The sequence below is a fragment of the Jaculus jaculus genome, chromosome 10 (genome assembly GCF_020740685.1).
Source record: "Jaculus jaculus isolate mJacJac1 chromosome 10, mJacJac1.mat.Y.cur, whole genome shotgun sequence".
Taxonomy (NCBI): domain Eukaryota; kingdom Metazoa; phylum Chordata; class Mammalia; order Rodentia; family Dipodidae; genus Jaculus; species Jaculus jaculus.
In genome coordinates this window covers 62715755-62739847 of record NC_059111.1, presented here as the reverse complement: position 1 = coordinate 62739847, position 24093 = coordinate 62715755, and the positions used below count along the sequence as shown (strand labels likewise).

Genomic DNA, 24093 nt, shown 5'->3' with positions numbered 1-24093 from the left:
GTCTTCTGATGGTATACAGGAGTAAAGTTGAGTCTCCTACACACACTAAGGAAAAGGAATAAGTTGATCTTCATGACATAAAAATAAAAAATCCTGAATCATCCAATCAGTACATGTTTAACTTAACAAGCTTTATAAATTTTAGTATATAAGCACAAATTTCCTAGGGGGAAAAATAATAAAGCACTTTGAACAATGAATTTCATCCAATCACTCAAGCGCTGAATGGTCACTCAAAACTCATTTTCATCCTAAGGCTAAACTGAATTCACACTATGATGGGAAAATATCAATCTATGGCTCCCCTCAAGCCTCTAGGGATGACCCAAACTTTACACAGAAGCATCTTCTTATGTCTTGCAACCACATAGTTGAGATTTATATATTTTACCTATTTTATAAAATAAGGCTTTTTAAAATTAAAAACAAAAGGCCATATGCAGAATGATGTATTTAAAATTACTTTAAATGAACAACTTGAAATATTTCATCTTTCTTGATACGTTGACAATCTAGAAATTGACAATCTAGAAAGCATTATATCTAGGTTCTCCCTAGCCAAGTAAAGTAGAGATAAGATAAGTAGAGATAAGAAAGGAGAAATAGAAAATGAATTTTACCTGACATTATCGGTCTATAAGTACTTATTGTGTATATTATATATTACATGCTTATCATATATATTATACATATAACATGAAAACTAGAACCATAGTCCTACATTGAAGAAAAGCATATCCATCAATACTCCTGTTTTCTACCTGTGAGTCAAGCAGGTTCATCATTTAAAGAAAAAGAGAATATTTTATTTTCAGTGGCATTTTCTCTCTTTAGTAAACTTAAAGGCAGAGAAGTGAACCAGGTATGATGATGCATACCTGCAATCCCAGCACTAGGGAGACAGAGGTAAGAGGATCTCTGTGAGCTCAAGGCCACTCTGAGATTACATAGTGAATTCCAGGTCAGAGCCTGGGCTAGAGCTAAAGAAATAAGTTATGTTTTTTCAGTTTGGCCTAATTCTCAATAGTCAAAAGGCACAAAGATTTTTCGATCCAAGAAAAAAAAAAAGAACATACTAGAAAAAGTTATTTGAATAAAAAGTCACCTTATCCTACATGTTTTTGCACTATTCCTGTAGTGCAACGGTTTTTATTTTGTTGTGAGGGGAGAAAATAAAACAGAGTGTACTCAGTGGTGAACATCTGGGCCTATGGTCTTCATCATACTGGCCTCTTTCTTCCCTCAGAAGCGCTCAGTTAGGTATACTCCCTCCTGGTGACCTCAGACAAGAATCTGACTCCTTCATGTCCCTGTATTTTTGTGTTTTCTTAAGTTAAATTCAAAACAACATGTGGCATAAATAAGGGATGAACAGATGATCAGTTTACTGAGTGACGTGAGATTGCCCATTGTCATTTGAGCATGTTGTTTCCATAATAGCCAAATTTTCATTTCCTTGTTCTATCTGTTCATTCAGTATTGTTCAATCAGTATCTATCATGGTCTAGAGTCAGGAGGTAGAATTACAGGCATTATTCTTGGTGCATCTAAAGAAAGCTGCTGGAAAACTTGTCATTTTTCTAGAAAGAAATGTCTCTCTGAACTTTGTGTCTGGGTCTAAGAGGGGCAATACCAGAAGATTGGATTTTACTGAGAAGCTTAACATAATGTACCTGAAAATCCGAAACAATCATCACAATTTCTTTATAACATGTCAAATGAGTCCCATCTTTAAAAAAGTCAGAATGAGTTTCTTCTAACCCTCATTTTTTTAGAATGTTTGAGACACCAACCTATAAGAGTTTTATCTTAGGCAGTCACAGGAAGATTGAGGTGGAAAAGGCTCCACCTACCCAGCCACAGGAAGCTGGTGCTCAAAGAGCATAGGGACGTCAGGGGGGTGACTGACAGACCGAGTTTGTGATATGAAAGGTCACTGAAAGGTCAAATAACATTGGAATTCCTATTTCAATGGCCTATGGAAAGATAGATTGGAATTGAAAGTATATAATGGCTTTGCTGGGAGCAATTTAGGGAGAATAATATCAGGATGTAGTAATAGCATGGGGTATTCTTTGGTGTTTACTTACATATCAAAACTAATTTTGTAGGAAAAACTTGTTTCTATAAAATTTGATTTATGCTTAGCTCAACATTAACAATTCTCACTTTGTTACAGATTATACATTATAGATTGTTCAGGATCTAAAACTAATAAGACAAAATGGTGTCAATTGAGTAGCTTCCATTTGGCATAGTATTAGACTTATTAGGATAACTAAAGCTCCCCATAGTAAAGAATGTTGACTCAAAAAGCAGGGGAACTTCAAATCTGTATATATTCTTATATTTAGTTTTAGGTTGACTCCATAACTCTGTATGTTTGAAAGAATCCAAGAGTATCATCCAAGCCCCAAATGACTGAATTTAGATTTAAGGTACTAATATTATGGGAAGTTTGCACTTTGGGTGTACTTACATGCCTATTAAAGTAAGCGAAAATAAGAAACCTTCAGAGGAATGTAAGAGAATACACATCTGCCAGCATCTCAACACTTATAGTATTTAGAATTATAATTTAAAATTACCTGGCATGCAGAAATATGAAAAAAGAATTACAAGTTGTCAAGTGAAAATGTAGTCAGGTATGGTAACTCACACTTATAATCACAACACTCCAGGAACTAAGGCAGGAGGATTTCCCTGAGCTTTATAAGAGCCTGAGCTACAGTAAGAAAGAAAATTATATTTCTGTAGACCATGACAATCTGAATATTAAAATTATTAGACAGAAATTATAAAACAGCTATTTTAACCATAATGAAGGTTATAAATGAATAAAAACAAAGAAATCCTAAACAAAAGGCAGAAATGAAAATTGTCATTATTCCTACTGCCCATACTCTAATTTCAGAATATGCCACCAAAGTAGAATACCCCATAACAAATTTATTTACTGTAACAGATATATGTATCAGCAGAGAAAACTAGAACTCTCTAAGTTAGGTTTAGGATACTATTATTAATCATGAAAGTCTGTAGTTTTACACCTTTTGTGAGTAACAAACCTTAGTAAAATATAGGAAAGTGTTTCTTTTTACACTTTTCTTTAAAAGTTTTTACTTTTATTTATTAGAGACAGGGGTGGGGGAGAGAGAGAGATAATAAAGAGAGATAATTGGCACACCAGGGCCTTTAGCCATTGTAAATGAACTCCAGATGCATGTGTCATCTTGTGGCTTACGTGGGACCTGAGAATCAAGCTTGGGTCCTTAGGTTTTGTAGGCAAGTGCCTTAACCACTAAGCCATCTCTCCAGCACTGTAGCAAAGTTTTTGCATAACCCCAGTGTTGCAGACAGATTTGCATTGCTGGCAGAAATCACCCAACCAAGAGCTGCTTGTGGGGAAAAAAATGGGGGCGGGGGTTATTTTGGCTTGTAGACTCGAAGGGAAGCTCCATGATGGCAGGGGAAAACAATGGCACGAGCAGAGGGTAGGCATCACTTCCTGACCAACATCAGGTGTACAACAGCAACAGGAGGGTGTGCCAAACACTGGCAAGAGGAAGTTGGTTTTAACACCCATAGCCTGCCCCCAACAATACACTGCCTCCAGGAGGTGTTAATTCCCAAATCTCCATCAGCTGGGAATGGAGCATTCAGAACACCTAAATTTGTGGGGGACACCTGAATCAAACCACCACACCCAGTGATATATATGCATGCTAATTTGAAGACCACTGGTGTAAAGACAAACAGCCACTCTACCAAAAACACAAGGGATAAGTAGCAGAATTTAGTATTCTGTATGGACTTCCACCTTCAAAAGTCCCCTTGATTGTCACTTGCAAAGACTTGACAAGGACTCAAGATGCAACTAATATGAAATCATAGTTTAGGAGTTTAGCCCAATATTGTAAGTTTCCTATTGACGTCAGCAACCTCTTCAGATATGTCCAGATCTCTATAAACATTTGCAAGAACTACAATGTTATTGGATTTAAAATTTTTAAAGACCCTGGAATTTGTCAAATGTTGAATAAGCAGTTCCTGTTTGGATTCTAGATGAAATGGTGTTCATAGGAGTTGAAATATTTTCATTGAGTGACAATATAAACCCTACCAAAAGCCATATTCATTAACCTAAATAAGCATCTACTCTTCACCTTCTGTATACACATTACTGGATGCAAGTCCTAAAAATACAGGTGGAGAAGTCAGCAAAAGCATAAAAGCTCATCAGACATAGATGCAATGGCAATTGTGTGTTCACTCAATATGGAATGCAGATTAAACAAAATTTAATTAAAAATTAACAAGAAAATGTAATCAACATAGACCATAGACAGATCTTTGCTATATGTAAAGTCTATAAAAATAATCTTTTGGGCTGGAGAGATGGCTTAGCGGTTAAGCGCTTGCCTGTGAAGCCTAAGGACCCTGGTTTGAGGCTCGATTCCCCAGGAACCATGTTAGCCAGATGCACAAGGGGGTTCATGTGTCTGGAGTTCATTTGCAGTGGCTGGAGGCCCTGGTGCACCTGTTCTCTCTCTCTCTCTCTCTCTCTCTGCCTCTTTCTCTGTCTGTCACTGTCAAATAAATAGTAAACATTTTTTTTAAAAAAAAAAAAGAATCTTTTCCACCAAATAAAATGTTTAAAATTGAATTACTGATTCTGCTTCTGGTAAAGTAAATCTGACAACATACTTTGTGTGCTAAAATATACTGATGAGAAAATGTCAATATGCTGACTCTCTGATGCTCACTCAGCAAAGTTTATTTCTGTTGTAAAACAAGATGTGGCAGAAACAAAATAGGCAACTTGGATTCAATGAAAGGCATTATGGAGTTATGCTATATAGACCATTCATACAAGGTTTGTGGTTTTTGAATTATTAATGTTTCTACAAACATGATATCCTGTTTTTTTGTCCTAAGTTTCTAAGTTATTTGTTTCTCAGTAACTAAAGAGACATTGCAGCTTCCCACTTTGCTTCAGTATTTTCTTTTTTAAAAAAAATATTTTTTTTATGGGCTGGAGAGATGGCTTAGCGGTTAAGCGCTTGCCTGTGAAGCCTAAGGACCCCAGTTCAAGGCTCGGTTCCCCAGGTCCCACGTTAGCCAGATGCACAAGGGGGTGCACGCATCTGGAGTTCGTTTGCAGAGGCTGGAAGCCCTGGCACGCCCATTCCCTCTCTCTCCCTCTATCTGTCTTTCTCTCTGTGTCTGTCGCTCTCAAATAAATAAATAAATAAAATAAAAATAAATAAAATATTTTTTTTATTTGAGAGAGAGGGAGAGAATGGGCATGCCAGGGCCTTCAGCTACTGCAAATGAACTCCAGATGCATGATCCCCTTGTGCATCTGGCTTACATGAGTCCTGGAGAATTGAACCAGGATCCTTTGGTTTTGCAGGCAAATGCTTTAACCACTAAGCCATCTCTCCAGACCCTGCTTCAGTATTTTCATAAGAAATGGAAAAATAATTTGTCAGTCACCTCTTTTACTATAAGATAGTCTGGATTGTAGCCCTGCACAATGCAGAAGTCAGATGAGCAGAGTGCCTGACACCAGTGCTGGATAACAGGTTCCGTTTTGGCAGAGTCTGCTGATCTTGCTAATGGCCAGTATTGAGTTGAGTATTCACTACTCATAACACCAACCTCACTAGTTACACTCACTTCATCCTGTAGGCTTTGCAATGAGAAAGTAATTGTAAAGTAATTTTTAACATTGGAAATTGGTTAGAAAAATTCACCTTCTTTAGAAGTCATTGTACATGACTATATTTGTTGAATTCTGTATCTGTCTTTCTAGTGGAAAGAGACTCACTTGCTCACAAGCATTGAACATGATCTTTGGAACCCTTAGATGTAGCTGTGAGTTGCACACAGAAGTGCAAGCATAGCTTTTGCATGAGCTTTAGCTGCCATTTTGAAGTAGAAAAGGGGGCTGGGTCTTTAAATCATCCCTAACAGAATATATCTTGTAGCTATATCAAGTATCCCAGAGTACAGATAGAGTATTAAATCAGATTACTCTGTTCAGGAAGATTATCAGGAGGGCAGCGATGCAGGAGCAACATGTCAGTTCTTCCCCAAGCCAAACAGAAATTACTTTAAATTGTCTGATGTTTTTGAATTATCAATACGGCTGCTGCATATTGCTCAGAATCTGAGGTTGACTCTACCTTTGAAAATATAACCACTTCCCATGGGCCTTTCTGGCTTTCTCTTATAAATCCTCAAAGGAGGAGAAGAACATGAGAGCTCATGTTCCTGGGAAGATGGATCAGTGGTGATAGGCACTTGCTTGCAAAGCCTGCCTTCCCAGGGTTCAATGCCCAAGCCATCCTTGTAACCCATATGCAAAAAGTACTACAAGCATTGGGCTGAAGAGATTGCTTAGTGGCAAAGCCTAAGGACCCAGGTTCTATTCCCCAGCCTTCACATTAGCCAGATGCACAAGATAGCACATGGCGTCTAGAGTTTTTTTGCAATGGCTAGAAGCCCTGGCATGCCCATTCCCTCTCTCTCTCTCTCTCTCTCTCTCTCTCTCTCTCTCTCTCTCTCTTTCTCCCCTCCAACCCCCCTCATAAATAAATTAAATTTCTTCTCAACTTTAAAAAAAGAAAAGCATGATACAAGTGTCAAGAGGTCCTGGAGCCCTTGCACACACATGAAATTGTTTTCAGTTTTTAATTAAAAAAAAATACTTGTTTGTCCAGTAGATCAGGTTCCCAGCAAATGAATTGCTACTCATATGTATTAAATACAAATTTAAGACTAGTAAGGTGCTGCTAGAATGAAAGCCGCTTCATGGCTACACTGCTTTATAAAAAAGGAATACAAATCCAGCCAGACTCAAAGCCATACCAAGGAGGACATACATAAACAGAGCATTTGGTAAAATAATCATCAGACAAATAACCACTCCTTATTACCTAAGGTTTTCAGTGCTCGGTTTTATTGACACTGTGGTGGTTGTTGAGAGCTAATCACAGCTAGATAACCCCAGGGACATTTTGTTCCTAAGAGGTCATTTGGCAATTTCTGGAAACATTTTTCATTGTCATGAGTGATAGGGGATTCTATTGGCATCTAGTACTACTGCTGCTAAACTCTCAACAATGCTCAGGACAGCCCCCTCACAACAACAAATTATCTAGCCCAAAATGCCAATGGTACCAAGCCTAAAAATCCCTACTCCAGAGTGAATATAAAGTAATTTAAGGCATTCTGTTAGGAAGTTAATGACTTTTCTATGAAGACAGCAATATGGGGCTAATTTAACTCTACTTTGAGAAGTCAGTGAGGATGCAGTCCCAATCTGTTTGCCAGAGCAGGACTGATAGACATGTGAGTCCTAAAACAGAATGCAATGCTGTCTCCTTAGGAGCAACCTGGGCCCTAGGTCCATACATGAGAATTCATCCCCTGGTCCTTACCTCTTGATTGCTAAGAACACATTACTAAGAGATCAATCAGAAGCAGTATTAAAAATATCTAGATCGAGCCGGATGTGGTGGTGCATGCCTTTAATCCCAGCACTTGGGATTTCAAGGAGTTCAAGGCCACCCTGAGACAACATAGTGAATTCCAGGTCAGTCTGGGCTAGAGTGAGACCCTACCTCGAAAAACAAAAAAACAAAAAACAAAAAATCTAGATCATTTGTCTCATGGGCCATTGTTGGGGGTAGGGAAGGGAGGTTAAAGAAGTGATATGGATAATTGTTGGATGCTTTAAAAACTTAATTAGTTTCAGATACCTTGCAGGAAAAATGAACCTGTCTAATGTAGGTAAGTTCTCAGCATTTGATGGAGAAAAGAATATTTTATGGCTTTTCTTTCATTGTCCTGAGTGTCTATTTCCATATCATACCTGTAACCCCGTGGCTTTGGCTTGTGGATAGCGCGTGTTGACCTGTGACCTATATACCCTATCGCTTTGGTTTGTGGAGAGCCCATGCTGCCATGCTCGGGGTGACTCTTGCGAGCTGAATGAAGATATGTTGACTCATATCTGCATTTACTCCCTTCACTGCCACATCTTCACCAATATGGCCCATTGAGTAGCTTCATTTCTTCGTAACAGGTAAGCTGCAAGATTCTGCACTTCTTCCACCAGTACATGATGGCCTGCAATTACTTCTGGATGCTCTGCGAGGGGATCTATCTGCATACACTCATTGTGGTGTCTGTGTTTACTGAGGAGCAACGTCTGCGCTATTATTACTTTCTTGGCTGGGGTAAGTATTTCCTACAGCTGAATTTTGACCATATTCACCTGTATTTGTATATTTACAATCTTTTTCTAGCCTTGTTTTCAACAAGTAGGGTCAGCAGCCTGGGTTTCAAGGCATGATGGAACAAAGGCATCTGCAGGAGTTCAGTCTTTGAAAGAGCTTCTCTTATTGATTAAAAAGAATGACAGTCAAGCTATGATGAAGTCGGAGGTCACAAGAAGGAAGGGTATGGTATGGTATCTTCAAGAACCTGGGGCCATACAGCAATGAGCCCTTTCCCTTTGTCTTTGTGCTTGCTTTTCTCTGAACATATGCTTTAATCTTTCTCTTTCTCTATAGATCACATACCTGTTCTTTCCACCCTGCTCCAAAGCATCTCAAGATCACATTTTTTTTTTCTATTCTTGCACACAGAGATTCTTATTGTTCCAACTAAAGGCAGATGGTCTACCCTGGTTCAATGGCTTATGGCTAAGGAAGTGGAAAAGCATATTGTCACTTTGTGCAAATGTGTCAGGGGATATGTCAACTATCCCGAGCTAAAATGGGAGAGGAGTCTTTTTTAGTATACAAACTGAACGTGTAAGCTACTCTTGTAAGAGGTGCAACAGCATCTATGTCCTTCAGCATCTCAGGTTAGAAATCAACCTTATGATGACCCTGCTCATTCCACATCATGTAATTGGTCAGCCTACTCTTTCCTGTCCATAGAACAGAATAATAAAATGGTCTTTTACTATAGTTATTTTTTTCTTCTATCACCAGCCTTCTATAAGAAAGAGACTTGGCCTTTCTTTTCCTGGCCTTCTCAGCCTCTGATTACCTTCTCAATTATTTCTAGGTTTATAAAGCTTATCATATAGGAACCAACTAGATACATTTCAATCCCCACAATAAAAGCTCTGATCATCACAGTGGTAATAATTGGCCATGGCCCAAACACCTTCCAATTTAAGACCTAAAAAAAAGGAAAACTTACTTCAGGTCCACTGCATGCACACACATGTAAACACACACACACACTTATTTCAGAGGTAATTTAGTTCTCCATATTGACATACAATTTATGGCATTTTCCTTGTACCAGTTTGGACTCTTAAAAACTATCTCTCTGCCATGCTCAGAGAATTTTCCATGAGAATATAGTGGCTATAAATTTATTCTTGCCAGTGACATGCAGCTGAGATGAGACACCCTGGAAGGAGCAATTTCTGTTGTTCTTCCCAAGCTGGTGCCTTATGAATTTGTTTTAAAACTCATTGGCATTTCTGTGTACAGCTCAGTAAAGACATTGGCTTAACACATATAAACCATAAAACTGAAAGAAAGTAACAAGTTGCTCTCCTATATCAAAAAGGAAGTTATGATAATAAGTAAAATGTTTATGTGATGCTTTAACCTTTCTTAATTGGAAAACATTGCAAACTACATTAGAATGACCTAAATAGAGTCATAACTAATAAGCAGTGTAAAGTTTCAGTGATGCAAAATGAAATGTACTAAACATCTGATATAAGCATTGTATCTCTAATTAATAACATGATGTTTTACACATGAAAATATGCTGAGAGTAGATGTCACATTTAGTGTTCTGACCACAATAGAATGAAACTTAAAACAAAAGAAAGTTCCGGGCATGGTGGTGCATGCCTTTAATCCCAGCACTTGGGCGGCAGAGGTAGGTGGACCACCATGAGTTTGAGGCCACCCTAAGACTACATAGTGAGTTCCAGGTCAGCCTGGGCTAGAATGAGACCCTACCTCAAAAAACAAACAAAAAATAAATTAAAAAAAAAACAGAAGAATGAGAAAGATTTGCTCATCTATAAGATAGATGTTTGGAAAGATAGAAAAGCAACCAAGTTTTTAGCTTAGCATGCTAGAGTTAGGTTTTTCTCCATTTTTATATACACATGTGTGTACATGTACACACACACAAACATACACATGCACACAGTCTAAAATTCCACCACACTCATTACTATTAAAAACTCACAATGCCAAAACTAAATGCCAGGGCCAAACTGAATGATAGTTAAAATGATACATTTTTAAAATAACAATCTTGGGCTGGAGAGATGGCTTAGCGGTTAAGCACTTGCCTGTGAAGCCTAAGGACCCCAGTTCAAGGCTCGGTTCCCCAGGACCCACGTTAGCCAGATGCACAAGGGAGTGCATGCGTCTGGAGTTCGTTTGCAGTGGCTGGAGGCCCTGACATGCTCATTCTCTCCCTCCCTCTCCCTCTCCCTCTCCCTCTTTCTCTCTCTCTCTCCTCTCTCTCTCTCTCTCTCTTCCCCTCTTTCTCTCTCTGTCACTCTCAAATAAATAAACAAAAAAAGTTTTAAAAATTAAAATAACAATCTTCTCTTAGAGCTTTAGATAAGCATTGTCTGTGAAAACAAATAAAATTAAGACTAAAAAACTATATCCCTGTAAACTAACAAGGAAACACACTTACTATTCTGTTAGGTAAGAAGGTAAATTCCAATTTCCATATGCCTCTTTTGCTGTCTTATTCTAATATGTATATTACAGAATAAACCCAGAAAATAAGTTTTTATTGCTGAACCCAAATGAAGAAATGGTATGTTCGAACTACCAAAATAACACAATTATATTTTGTATAAATAGCCAGACCTAACATTATTTCAAGCTAAACAGTCAGTACTCATATTGAATTATATCTTTAATGGGTTTAGGAACTGAAGTTATTCTTTGCTGAAGACTCAGTATTTTAAGACATTCTTTTTTTTAACATATAACTTAAATTTAAAGTGTGTTCTTTTAACTCTCTCCTGAGACTCATTACTTAACCTGTTGATAATAACACACCTTTTTCTACAGATGTTTCAATCATCAAATCAAGCAGTATTCTATTTCACTAGGTACTTCTTAGTAAAAAGAGAATATTTTTCAAGGAATATTACAACTTCCAAAAATATTTATAGAAAAAAAATTATTTTTAAAAGTTGACATTTGGAGGTTCCATTGGTATTTTCTATATTTTTCAGAGATATGGTTGTTTTACTAGTACTTTGAATTTAGTCAGGGCAAAAAGGTGATAACCTGCCAACATAAGCTGTAGCCAGAACTTGGATTGGAGGGAATACACTGGCTTGTCTGAAGCACTTATACTAAAAGAAAACAGGATCAACATACATGAAGCAAACAGACCAAATTATCAACATCCAAAAGAAATCATGTGAGCATCAAGAAAGGCTTTAAGGAGCAATAGTATGATGGTCATGATAATATTGCTTAACTCATTACCTCAGGTTACATCCCTTCAGGGTGACCCAGCATCACTCTTACCTGAGAGAGCCTACTTCACAAACAATGGAAGACTTCCTTGTTTCTGTTCACAGTATCCATAAAAATATCATTAAAGACAAAACAATGTTAGTGAGTCACAATGCACCTTAGAACCTACCTGTACCTACTACACTACATGGGTAATTCATGAAAGATTTTTAGTTTTCTGGATGCTCTTAACAAAACCCTCTGAAAGCACATGCTGTTCTAACCAGGGGCATTTTTACCTGGCTTAACCAAAGATACAAACATCAAGGGACTATCATGACAGAAACATTAAATTTACCACTCTCTTTACAAATATGTTCCCATTTTCCATGCAGATTTAGTTATAGCTTATGACCCTGGAACCAAGTTTGATTTGCACTGTTCACATGTTTTTAGGGTTCCCATTGGTGCCCACCGTCATCCATGCCATTACTCGGGCTCTTTACTACGATGACAAGTAAGTATTATGACGATTTTAAGCTAATGAATTCATAATTATAGATACATTAGTATTCATACATTCATAAGTAAAGATGCATTTGTATTGATGTGTTCCTTGCCCTTCTTTTCTAGCTGCTGGCTGAGTGTGGAAACCCATCTGCTTTACATCATCCACGGACCTGTCATGGCGGCTTTAGTGGTAAAAATAGCTTTTAGAATTTATTATTAGCAGTATTGCTGCTTTGTTGGGATGTGTGTGAGTATTTTTCTACATATCACATGTATTATAACTTCAAAGTAAAGCTAGTTTAATGGCATTATATCTTTATGAAAAACAATTGCATTCTTCAGAAAAGGTCTTTTATATAACAACTGTGTAGTATATTTTCTTAAGATTTCCATAGCTTATTGGTTTGCTACATACTAACAATATTATATTATCAGCTTTAATATTTATTTTCTTTCCTATGAACCTCAAAGATAGTGGTTTGTTCAGCTAATAGTGAGCAAAATTTAAACATCTTCAAATCCTGCATGCCCACATTGAACTTCTCCACTAGGAAGCATCCATTAGCAATTACAGTGGACTGCTGTCTGCATTTTTTGGCCTCTCCATGTATATATTATTCTTATCATTGCTATGACAAATACCTAACAACAACAAAAAAAAACTTAGGACAGAAGAGTTTAGTTTGGGTCACGTTTTGTGCGAACATTCTTACATGGTAGTGAGAATGTGATGACAGGAGCACGAAGCACCTGCGACACCACCTCTGCAGTCAGGAAGCAGAGATGACTGCTGGCGCTCAATGCGCTTTCTCCTGTTCATTCAGCCCAGAACCACAGCCCAGGGGCTGCTGTCACCCACATTCACAGCATGTCTTTTCACATCAAACCTGTATTGAAATATCATCATAGACATACTCACATGTATGTCTCCTAGGTGCTTCTAAATCCTATCAAGTTCACAATCAAAATTAACTATCACAACAGTGTAATTTAATTTTCTGTTACCATTCTTCAAAGCAATGACATACTGACTAGCCCATTTTCAAGACTACAACACACTACACCATGTCTCAAGTATTATTAAAAATGTTTTTACTTTCTTTTGACCAATGGCCATTTTTATTCCAGATAGAAAAAAAACATTCTGTGCAATTAAATATAATTGTCAATTAAATTGTATAAAAAACCCTTCCGTTTTCAAAACTAACCTTCACATCCAAAAGTAACTTGTGAATCAGAAGAATGCAGGTCCCTTTTTTATTTACAGAGTTCTTTTGTCGTTGTGTCAATTGGTCTAGTAGAAATCATGCTACATGTTAAATCACTGCATGATTTCCTCATGATCTCCCATCTTCGCAGGTCAACTTCTTCTTTCTGCTCAACATTGTCCGGGTGCTTGTGACCAAGATGAGAGAAACCCATGAGGCTGAATCACACATGTACCTGAAGGCTGTGAAGGCCACCATGGTTCTAGTGCCCCTGCTGGGGATCCAGTTTGTCGTCTTTCCCTGGAGGCCCTCCAACAAGATACTTGGGAAGATATATGATTACCTCATGCACTCTCTGATTCATTTCCAGGTAAAGAAACCAAGCATGTGTTTACTTGCTGGCTTATTCAGCAAGTGAGTCTATCTGATGCTAAAGCCATGATATTAAATCTCAAAACTCACAGCTTTCAATTCACAGCCCAATCAAAATGGGAAGACTATCACTTTTTCAAGACAACTGCTGTTTTTCTGACCAAGGACCCTCTACTAGCCCCACCCAGGCAGCTACTTACACATAAAGTACTTGTCAGAGATCCATTTCATAGGCAAATAACTTTGAAATAATGAGGTAATTTACTTGCACAGAGCTGCCCATGACTCCTGAACTGCCACCCTCTATTTGTCAGGAATCCATTCATGACAGTTCAGGGAATATAAAGCAAAATTGTGCTTGGGTCTCTCATATAGGAGGAAATGGAATGAGCTACTAGGGATGTCTGGGCTGTAAAACTGGAGGAGAAGGGCTGCTCTGCCTCCATTCACTCCAAAGCTTTGATCCAGGTCCTAGCTCCACTGAAGGTCACTGCTAAGTATTGTGAGAGTAGGATAAGGTATGACAGGCTTCACAGACAGGGAAGATTTGACCACACTCTCAAGCCACAGGTTTTCTTAATCAATTACAAATTTCAAATTAGTTTATTTTTTTCACTGGCAAGGCTTAATGTGAAAAGGAAGCCAAAATTAAGTGGATTAGAAAGGAAGTTTGACTATGATTTAAATAACATAAGCTATAATTTGGGCCATAATTAAAAGTTGGGCACATGAAATGTTCTGAGTAACTGTGACCCCTAAGGTTAACCTAGCCCATGATTTCACTATAAAGATGAACCTGGGATTTGAACAGTAGTGCTAACTAGGAACATATATTTGGCTACTGGTAAAATACAGAATGAAATTGTTTTTGGTGCTAGAGATTAAAATCCACAGCTTCATGCATGGTAGGCAGGTGTTGTACCACTGAACTATGTTTCTAGCAGAAAAGCATGTTTCTAATGGAAATCTTTTCATAATGTAACATTAAGTATGACTGGTTATTTTTTTTTAATTTTTTGTTCATTTATTTATTTATTTATTTATTTATTTGAGAGTGACACAGAGAGAAAGAGGCATAGAGAGAGAGAGAGAGAGAGAGAGAGAGAGAGAGAGAGAGGGAGGGAGAGAGAATGGGCATGCCAGGGTTTCCAGCCACTGCAAACAAACTCCAGACGTGTGCGCCGCTTTGTACATCTGGCTAACGTGGGTCCTGCAGAATCGAGCCTCGAACCGGGGTCCTTTGGCAAGCACTTATCTGCTAAGCCATCTCTCCAGCCCGTCTGGTTATTCTTTTGATGCCCTTTTGCTTCATCAAACCTTAACATGCTATAGTAATACTGAAATGTTCCTCTCTAGTCACTCAAAATATGTGATTCATAAAACAGCATAATACACACAAGCAAAACTTTAATTGTATTTTTCTTCTATTTCTAGGGATTCTTCGTGGCGACTATCTACTGCTTCTGCAACAATGAGGTACATATGCATGTATTTCATGTAACATTATCACTCATTCATGTAAAGCCAGCACTATACAGTTTTTAAAGAACCTCCATACACATATCTACCATTGACATCATAACATGAGTCTCAATGATGGAGATGTCATACCACTGTACATTGAATCCAAGCAAGCCACTACATTCTCATTTCTCTGGTCTGCATCCTGAGCTGGCCACCACCTAAAAGCTATCCTGTGTTCCCATAGAAAACGAGTATTGAGCAGTCCTTTTGTAAGACACACACACTAGCTAGGGAAAAGCCAAAATCCAGTCATTTTGTACTAGTTCAACTGTCCTATTTTCCAGTGCTTGGTGCTTCTGTCAGGGTGCCTATCCAATATCTTGAAAGTCACCCTAAAGCTAAGACTCAAAAGTATTTTCAAACATAAAAAGTATAACCTGGAAGCTTGAATCATTATACATTAGAGACCTATAGAGCCAGTGCTCTCTGGGGATTTAGTCAGATTACCCTTTCTCCTAACAAAATCTTGCTGGGAGCTCAATTTATAAAACATTAGTGGAGAGTGCTGTGGCCCCCAAAATTCTTTTAATGAACCTTTAAGATTTCAAAGAATAGATTATAAGGTTTCCTTATTTTTTAAATGAGAAGTCTAAGCTCTACAAAATTGTGACTTGGCCAATGTCACAAATGAACATGTGGCAAGAGCTGTATCCCAATAAAATTTCAATTGAATTATCTATATATGTGATTACTCCTTAGAGCTTAGAAAATTTGGAGTATATTTTCTCAAGGTCCACATAGTTTTTAAAACAACTGTTTTTTAATTATTTTAAATAAAATCCTAATAAGAATAATTCTACATGAGACAAATTGAAGTCTGTTAATATACCAACATATCTTAACATAACATATTAGTAATCAGAAACAATTTTCCAATCATTATATATTGATACCAAATGCACTTTTATTCTTCATTTCTTTGTTATATAATATCCAGTAAGTTCCTAAAATATTTGCCAATCCTATGACCTGATTCCCATCTCCAAATCCAACATAGAAAAGGTTTTGTTTTTCCTTTTCATTAGGACTTCTTATTCTTTCATACAGCTCCTTCCTTCATATGACAAAAATGTATTTTGTGCATTCACTATTGTCAAGGGTCTATGATAGAAATGAAACATCCTTTTGTTTCTAGCATTTATACTCTACCCACCATATATTTTCTTTGGCTATAAAAACTAAGTGAATAAGGCTTACATCATCACATGTAGAATACCACACCATGAATATTTTGTGAGTGAAGCCCTTAACTTTTGAGTTATTTTAGGTGCTGTGCAAAATAAGATTTTCATCAACAAAATCATAATAAGGCTAATGTAAAAATAAGACTCCAGAGGGGTAAGCCTTAAAAAACAGGATAATTACATGCACTTGTAAAAATGCCACAACACTATTCTATCATTGCAAGTGTCAGACCTCAAAAGTCAACTCAAGGATCCTCACAACAAATGAAATACATGGCTTGAGTTCATTTGAGTACTTTAGCTTTGTTTTCTTTGTTTGTTTGTTTGTGTTTTCCATTTTTGGAAGTAGGGTTTCACTCTAGCCCAGGCTGACCTGGAATTCACTATGTAGTCTCAGGGTGGCCTTAAACTCACAGCAATCCTCCTACCTCTGCCCCCTGAGTGCTGGGATTAAAGGCGTGTATGACCACGCCTGGCTAGCTCTGGTTTGGGAAATAAAAAACCATTTCCATTTTCATTAAGATCCTGTGATTGGAAGAAGGTACAAGTGTGATATTTCTACTAATGTAGAAATTGGCAAGTGTACTGTCACAGCCTCATGGAGGTCAGACAGCTGAGTCTCACGTGGACATTCTGAATACCCATCACTTTACCACATTAAACACAGGCAGGGTACTCACACATGTGGGCAGTTTCTCCTAGCTCTTTCTAAGACGGAACTAGAGAAGGTCTTTGGCTTGCTAAATATGGAGTTTTAGTGTGATTGGGCATCTAATTTGTCAGCAGCACAATGGTGAAATTCAAATTCTAACTTTGATTCATTATCAGTATATCACCAGTGATTGCCATCATAGACAAGATCATCTGTAGGCTCTATGGGTAAACTAGAAGCAGACAAAGACTTTGGAGAGTTCAAGTGATAGGAATCAAGTAATACCCATAAATATACTTATGTATCAAGCATTTTGTGCAATAATTCTTCTAAGTATGTGGACATCAGTTATTCAAATATGTCAGCAATTTACGTGGTACTTAAGGGACCTCAGAAAGATGACTGCGACTATGAAAACCACACCATTTGTCAACAAGGAGTAGCTTGGGGTTGGTATAGATAACACAGAGTTTCTCGTCTTTTCATGTGCATTGTGATTATTCATGAGATGTGGATAAAGTAGTTTGTAGATCAAAGAAGGATCCATCAGAAGGACCTGACTTAAAGGCTACAAACTGGAATGTGAGAAAGCAAAATCTTTATGTGTGGTAACTTATCTTCCTTTGAGAGGTGCTATAGTAGGGTCTTCCTAAGAAAGTAATTGGTCCTTTAGGTTCTTGCTTTTCCCCATTTTCCCATTACTACACCATAAAGAGGAAATGTAAAGTCATTTGTGTCTCTATACCTATACTCTCTCCTCTTCTCCTCAGGATTGCAAAGGGACTTTTTTTCTTGCTGGGCACTTAAAAAACTTTATTCTACATTTGAATCTGTCAATCTTTGTTGCCATTAAAAATCTGTGAAATCTTTAGCTATGAGGACAGGCTTGGTTCATGAGATGCTGAATCCATGAAAACTCAGTTCCATTTGTCTATGGACATTGCTACACAAAGATACAGAACCAATGTCTTTCCAAGTTCCTCCACTGGACATTTGCTGGCTTCTAAATTACAACTAAAATTAAGTTTCACATGTGACTTTGTACCACATTCTAGCTCTTTTACTGTGAACACATGGCATCTTCTCATCCCTTTTCTCTGTAAAGATTTAAAAAGGTGCCTTCTAAAAGAAGGCTTATGAGGTTTAAGTACATCAGTTCAAACTCAGTGTTTGGAATATGGCCCATGTGAATATCAATCCGTGGTAGTTGACTTTGTGTATGGGTTATGTAGGTGCAGACTTCTGTTGCATGGCACCCCTCACCACTGCCTCACACTTAAAATTTTGTCTTCGTCCCTGTAAATATAATTACATCTAAAGTGCTATATGCCTAAGCACTTATCAGGGGTTTGTTGGGAAAGGCTAGCATTCCAGATTATCAGATTGCTAGATTATTCTAATGTCTGCTTCACCACCATGAGCCTTCCAGGTACTCTGCTGTGTGCAGTGAGCTTCCCCAGCTCTAAGTTTCCTGTCCTCTTGACTTGCTTTTCACAGAATTATTTAGCTTTGCCGTCTCCTAAAAAGCTTTAAAATTATGTAACAAATACTAATAATTACCAGAAGAGATCGTGACCCTACCATATACAGGGGCTGGGAAGCAGGGCATATTTACTATAGAAACATCCAGCCTTAATGATGTATATAGTTTTCTGCTATCAATAGTTCTTTCTCTTATTATATCTTCTTTCACATACATATGAATATAAAGTGGACAAAATATCCATGATCAATTAGTTCCATGATTTACCTTGAAATTCTAAATTCTAATTTTTTTTCTGGCAGTTTGTTCCTTAGGTGCAACATAAACCCAGCTCTTTAGATTAGATCTACAACTTGACCTTTAACCTCAAATAAATGGCAAGGGCCACACTCAGGACCTTGCTCTGGTCACCACCGACAGTCCTGTGAAATGTTTCTGTTTTTTTTCCTGCTAGGTGCAAACCACTCTGAAGCGCCAGTGGACTCAATTTAAGCTCCAGCACTGGGGAACCGCCCTGACCAACCGCACTGCTCCTCAGGCTTCTCCGGCTGCTACTGCCTCGGCTGAGGCTGGCGACATCGACTTACCGGTTTACATCTGCCATCGGGAACCACCAAGGGCCAACAACCAAGTTCTGGAGGGTGCTGAAATCATCCCTTTGAACACCGTTGAGCAAGAATCATCCGCTTGAGTGTGAAGCAAACCCAGCATTGTGATCACTGAGCCTTCATTCCCTGGGGGAAGATCCGACCATGCATTTAAAGTGATCCTCACCCTCCCAGGAGCTGAGCATATCATTTGTGAAGAATTATTAAGTGAATTTGTCCATAGTGAATCTGAAGAGAGTTATTCTTGGTACTATTGCTTTGGGAGACAGTCTAGGAATGGAGTCTCCCACTGCAACCTGTGAACTCCATCATTCATCCAGGACTGAGATACAAATATCCTAGTGATGCAAGCGAAGTATCCAAGGAAAAAAACGCAACGGAATTGAATAAGTTCAGATACAGGGTGCTCCTTGTTAATCTTGAGCCATTTATACCTTTGAAAAATTAAAACCACTGTCAATATTTTTAATTTTAACTCTAGATTTTGAATTGGACTATTTCTGTATTTGGCTATGGATCTGATTTTTTAAGTTTTTTATTTCAGTCTATTATGATGTTACACAATTTACCATCCATACAATGTAAACCACGCAAATCACATGACCTCTGCAAGTCAATGTGGCTCTTAAACTGAAGGATGACTAGGAATGTAGGAAAATAACCCTGCATTAGGCAGGAAGATTTAATACTTTGAATGAAAAAGAAATTGAAAGTCAGTTTTTTAGAACAGTTACATTTTCATTTAGCTTTTGGATAATCCTGTCCATTGGGCAGGCCCTGACTACTGTAAGGAATTGGTCTTAATATTGAATATGTATTGTTTGCTGACATTCACAAATTGGGAGGAATCCATCACCAAATTTTTCACACAAAATAAAACTGCCAAAAAATATAATCTTTAGTGGGAGAGAACACTCTGGAAAGAGAGTTTTCCATTTTATTAAACTCCATGATTTATAAAGTAAATCACTCCAAGGTTTATAAAGCAGCTCACCTCTTGCCCTTGGGTGCTATCTAGCAGTAAAAGAGACATTTGTTTACGACTGGTAATTAAAAGGTTCCATATAAGTCCATTCTGCAGAGTAGCTAATTACAAATCACTTTGTAGTTGATCTCTTGTTTGCTGCTATCAGCAAAATAAGAAGAAAATCTAATGTACCTTCCTCATTATTGTATCTCCATTTTTCTCTTTGTGTCCCAATATGAGAAACTTCAAAAATTTGCTAAATAAGTCAGTATTATTACTAGCACCAGAAATTAATTTGTAAATTTGCAACAGTAATTAGAGCTACCATTGTTTAATTTGTATGCTGAATGAGGAGCTACACTGCAACTCTCCAAACTTCAAGTCTCTTCTGTGTCATCTTATGCCACTGCCTTTCAGAAGTGATTTAGTGGTGGAAAGAAAATAAATTGATTTTGTATGGTTACATATTTAGTGCACCCAGAGAAAATTATATTTCCCCTGTGAGAATGTATTTTGGATACTAACGTAGTTTAAGTCTCCTTTACCAAATGTAAGGGAGGAATTGAGATGAAGGTATTTTTCCAATCACAGTGTTATGTGGCAATGTTCCTATTTTTGTTTACAAACATGGAAAACAGAGTATTCTGGCAGCTCTAGTACAAATGTGATAATATATTGCTAAAATATTTTAGATGTTATTGTGCTAATATAGTAGGGGCTGATAAAATCAAAATAGCTTATTATAGTATTGCACATAGTGCCAAAATTGTGTGAAATGCTTCTGCTATGTATATGTATAAATTAATACAGAGCATATTGAAAGCAAAAAGATGTATATTTGTCTATTTTTCTAAAAAATATATTTTTTCATCTCTCATCCATTCATCTTGTCGTCTGCTCATTCCATGCTCTCTTCATTTCACCCATGAGTTGCCAACATCCAGTCTTATTTGTATACTGTGGGAAGGGAAAATAGACTCCAAAAGTGGAGGTTAGAAACAATGGGTACACACACACACACACACACACACACACACACACACATGTTTGTATATATATTTGTGTGTGTGTCAACTTCCTCATCTTTTCATTGTAAGCACCTTGACTCTTACATGTAACTATAAACCTAGGGAGTGACATAACACTCATAACTTTACTAATATGAAGCCACCCATAACCGCCAGTGTACAAGTGTGTACATGAGGGAAATATAGCAAAAAACCCACGGCAAGGGAGTATAAATCCTTTTGTTTGTTTCTTGGTTTTTTTTTTTTTTTTATTTTTTGGAGGGAACAGATTACCTATCCAACATCTCCTTAAGTTGTCATAATTGGGTTTTCAATATACTTGGGGAGAAAGACAAAGGCTGAAAGAAATCAAATAGTCAACTATTGCTAGAATGCAAGGCCACAATTATAAAGATTTTCATATCTGCAAAGCATGAAATGAAAAAATGAGAATAAAGTGAGAACTGTGATGGATGAATAAGTGAGGAAAGGAGCAATTTGAAGGTGATTCACATTATGTGGTAGCATCACAGTTGTTGCCTCATGAGATCTGGGGGATGTTTTCAAAAAGGATACCTCGAAGTTGCACCTTCCATTGAATGTTGTGGAGAGTATCTGCCTTGAAGAACACAAATTTCCATCATACCATAAAATCTGATTCCTCAAGTCAGTTGCATACAAATACCTGCTCACCTCCTGTGATTCCCTACTACAAAGTAATCTGCAATAGGTCTTGGGATACAAATAAACATCATGATTCCTAAAGTTGGTAAAGATGTTAGAAAAGACATGATAAAAATGCTCCTTGTCATGAAGTTATGACATTTCTCATTCATTCATTCATCACTCATTGGTTCCATAGATGTTTCATACACCTTCCATACTGCTATAAGACTAATGTTTACTAATAGTAGTTATCAAGGAAAGGTTTCTTTGCAGTGGTGATTGCTTCTTCTCTGAGTCAGTGTCCAAAAATCAAAACCCTCCAAGTGAGAAAACTAAACCACTTTCTTTGGAGTTGAAAAACAAAATGGTACATGTTGCTGAAGGTGGTGACTGCATGTGAGCCTCACTCCTCGTTCATACTAGGTTAAAAACTTCCAGTCATAAGAAGCCTTCTCAGAACAATATTTGCACCAAGTTTTATCTGGACTATGTGTTAGGTAACAAAGTCTAAGATAACGGGTTTTCCATTGGTCATACTATAACTCACTGCTTATCACAGGACTTAATGCTTTAGGATTTAAGATAAAAAAAAATGAAGGCCTAAAAGCCATATTTAGATGAGCAATCAGATATACTCAGAAACTCTATTGGATACTTAATGAGTTTAGAGCAGAAGAGTATGGAAAACAATAGCTGGAAACAAAGAAAAACATGCATTGGAAGGCAAAGGAAGGTAGAGAAGCACATTTGCAAATTAAGAACTAATTGATCTTGTCCTGGACATGGAAGTAACTTTTTTAAAAAATTTATTTGAGAAACAGAGAAAGAGAGAGAATGGACATGACAAGGCCTCCAGCCACAGCAAACAAATGCCAGACACATGCCCCACCTTGTGCATCTGACTTGCATGGGTCCTGGAGAATTGACCTGGGTCCTTTGGCTTTGCAGCTCAGCACCTTAACTGCTAAGCTATCTCACTATCCCTAATTTTTTTTTTATTATATTTGAGTAACGTGAAGGGTTGTAAATGTAAAATAGAAAACACCAAAACTACAACAAACTTACAACTCAAAAACTTTCTAATGTTATATGGTCTTCCTTTTTTTTTTTTTTAATTTATTTGAGAGCGACAGACACAGAGAGAAAGACAGGTAGAGGGAGAGAGAGAGAATGGGCGCGCCAGGGCTTCCAGCCTCTGCAAACGAACTCCAGACGCATGCGCCCCCTTGTGCATCTGGCTAACGTGGGACCTGGGGAACCGAGCCTCGAACCGGGGTCCTTAGGCTTCACAGGCAAGCGCTTAACCGCTAAGCCATCTCTCCAGCCCCTGGTCTTCCATTTAGATTAGCAAACTTCCCTAAAGACTTCAGAGATTTCTGCCATTATCTTAAACACTGACCAAACAGTCTCTGTTGTCACCTTTTTTTTCAGTTACAGACACCCAATGCCTCTAGGGAAGAAGAGGCCACAGCAGTAAAGAACCGGATGGAGGAGTTTTATTATGTCTTTTCCTCTGCTCTCTCCAGTGCATTGAGACATTTCCTGCCCCACAGGTCTGATAACTGGCCTCTGTGTTCATGGGATACTCTCAGGACAGCACAAAAGTCTTAAAGGCCTAAAGAGTTCATACAAGTAAATATGTACTGAGCAGCTATCTGGTATATTCATACCTCAGCTTTTCTGCTCCAAACCCACAGGACTGGTGAATTATAATAACATGGAGAAGTTTCTACATCCTAATACTTTTATTCTAGAAGTTTCACAAGTAGTAAGATTTAAGTTTTCCCAGTAGAGTATCAGGAGAAGGAACAACTCAGGATATTTATATGACAAGTAGGCCTTCCCTTATGACCTTAAACCAGAGAAAGAATCAGCAAGGCCAAAACCTAGCAGGACACACATCAAATCCTACAGCCACATGTATGGCATCTAGCCCTCATGATGAAATCATCCTAGCTATAAACAGCATGGGTAGCAAGGGCAGCTGGCAGGGCTGGGGACATAGCTGGTGATTGCTCTAAGGAACTTTGCAGTGGAATATGCTGCCATTCTGCCTCAGAACCGGTTCACTTTTCAAGCAGGTCCTGAAAGAACTGCAAAACAGAGTGTGTACCTTAGTTTCCACCTGCTCTGTCTAGATCCAGTCAAGCACTGGCTCTTGTGATGCCCACTGGGACGTGTGGCAGATAAAATATGTGGAGGGGGAAGTGGTTGTGTGAGGATACAGTAGGATGTCCAGCAGTGGCACCACACTGTAAAAGGTAAAGCCAGGGCTGGAGGGAATGCTTAGTGGTTAAGGCATTTGCCTGCAAAGCCAAAGGACCCAGGTTCTATTTCCCCGGAACCAAAATTGGCCAGATGCCCAAGGGGGTACACATATCTGGAGTTTGTTTGCAGTGAGGTCCTGTCCCTTTACCCCCCCTCTC

The 24093-nt window shown here is 38.0% G+C and overlaps 1 protein-coding gene across 1 annotated transcript in view; it reads left to right on the top strand.

Annotated features, from left to right (window-relative positions):
* The window catches only part of Calcr (calcitonin receptor), a 43526-nt gene extending 24323 nt beyond the window's left edge, over nt 1-19203 (top strand). Inside the window, exons 7-12 of the mRNA XM_004656223.3 lie at nt 8096-8249; nt 11943-12003; nt 12120-12186; nt 13356-13574; nt 15011-15052; nt 18874-19203. Coding sequence (XP_004656280.1) covers nt 8096-8249; nt 11943-12003; nt 12120-12186; nt 13356-13574; nt 15011-15052; nt 18874-19110 — 780 coding nt within the window. The 3' untranslated portion in view covers nt 19111-19203. The remainder of the gene's footprint in view (nt 1-8095; nt 8250-11942; nt 12004-12119; nt 12187-13355; nt 13575-15010; nt 15053-18873) is intronic.
* The last annotated feature ends 4890 nt before the right edge of the window (nt 19204-24093 follow it).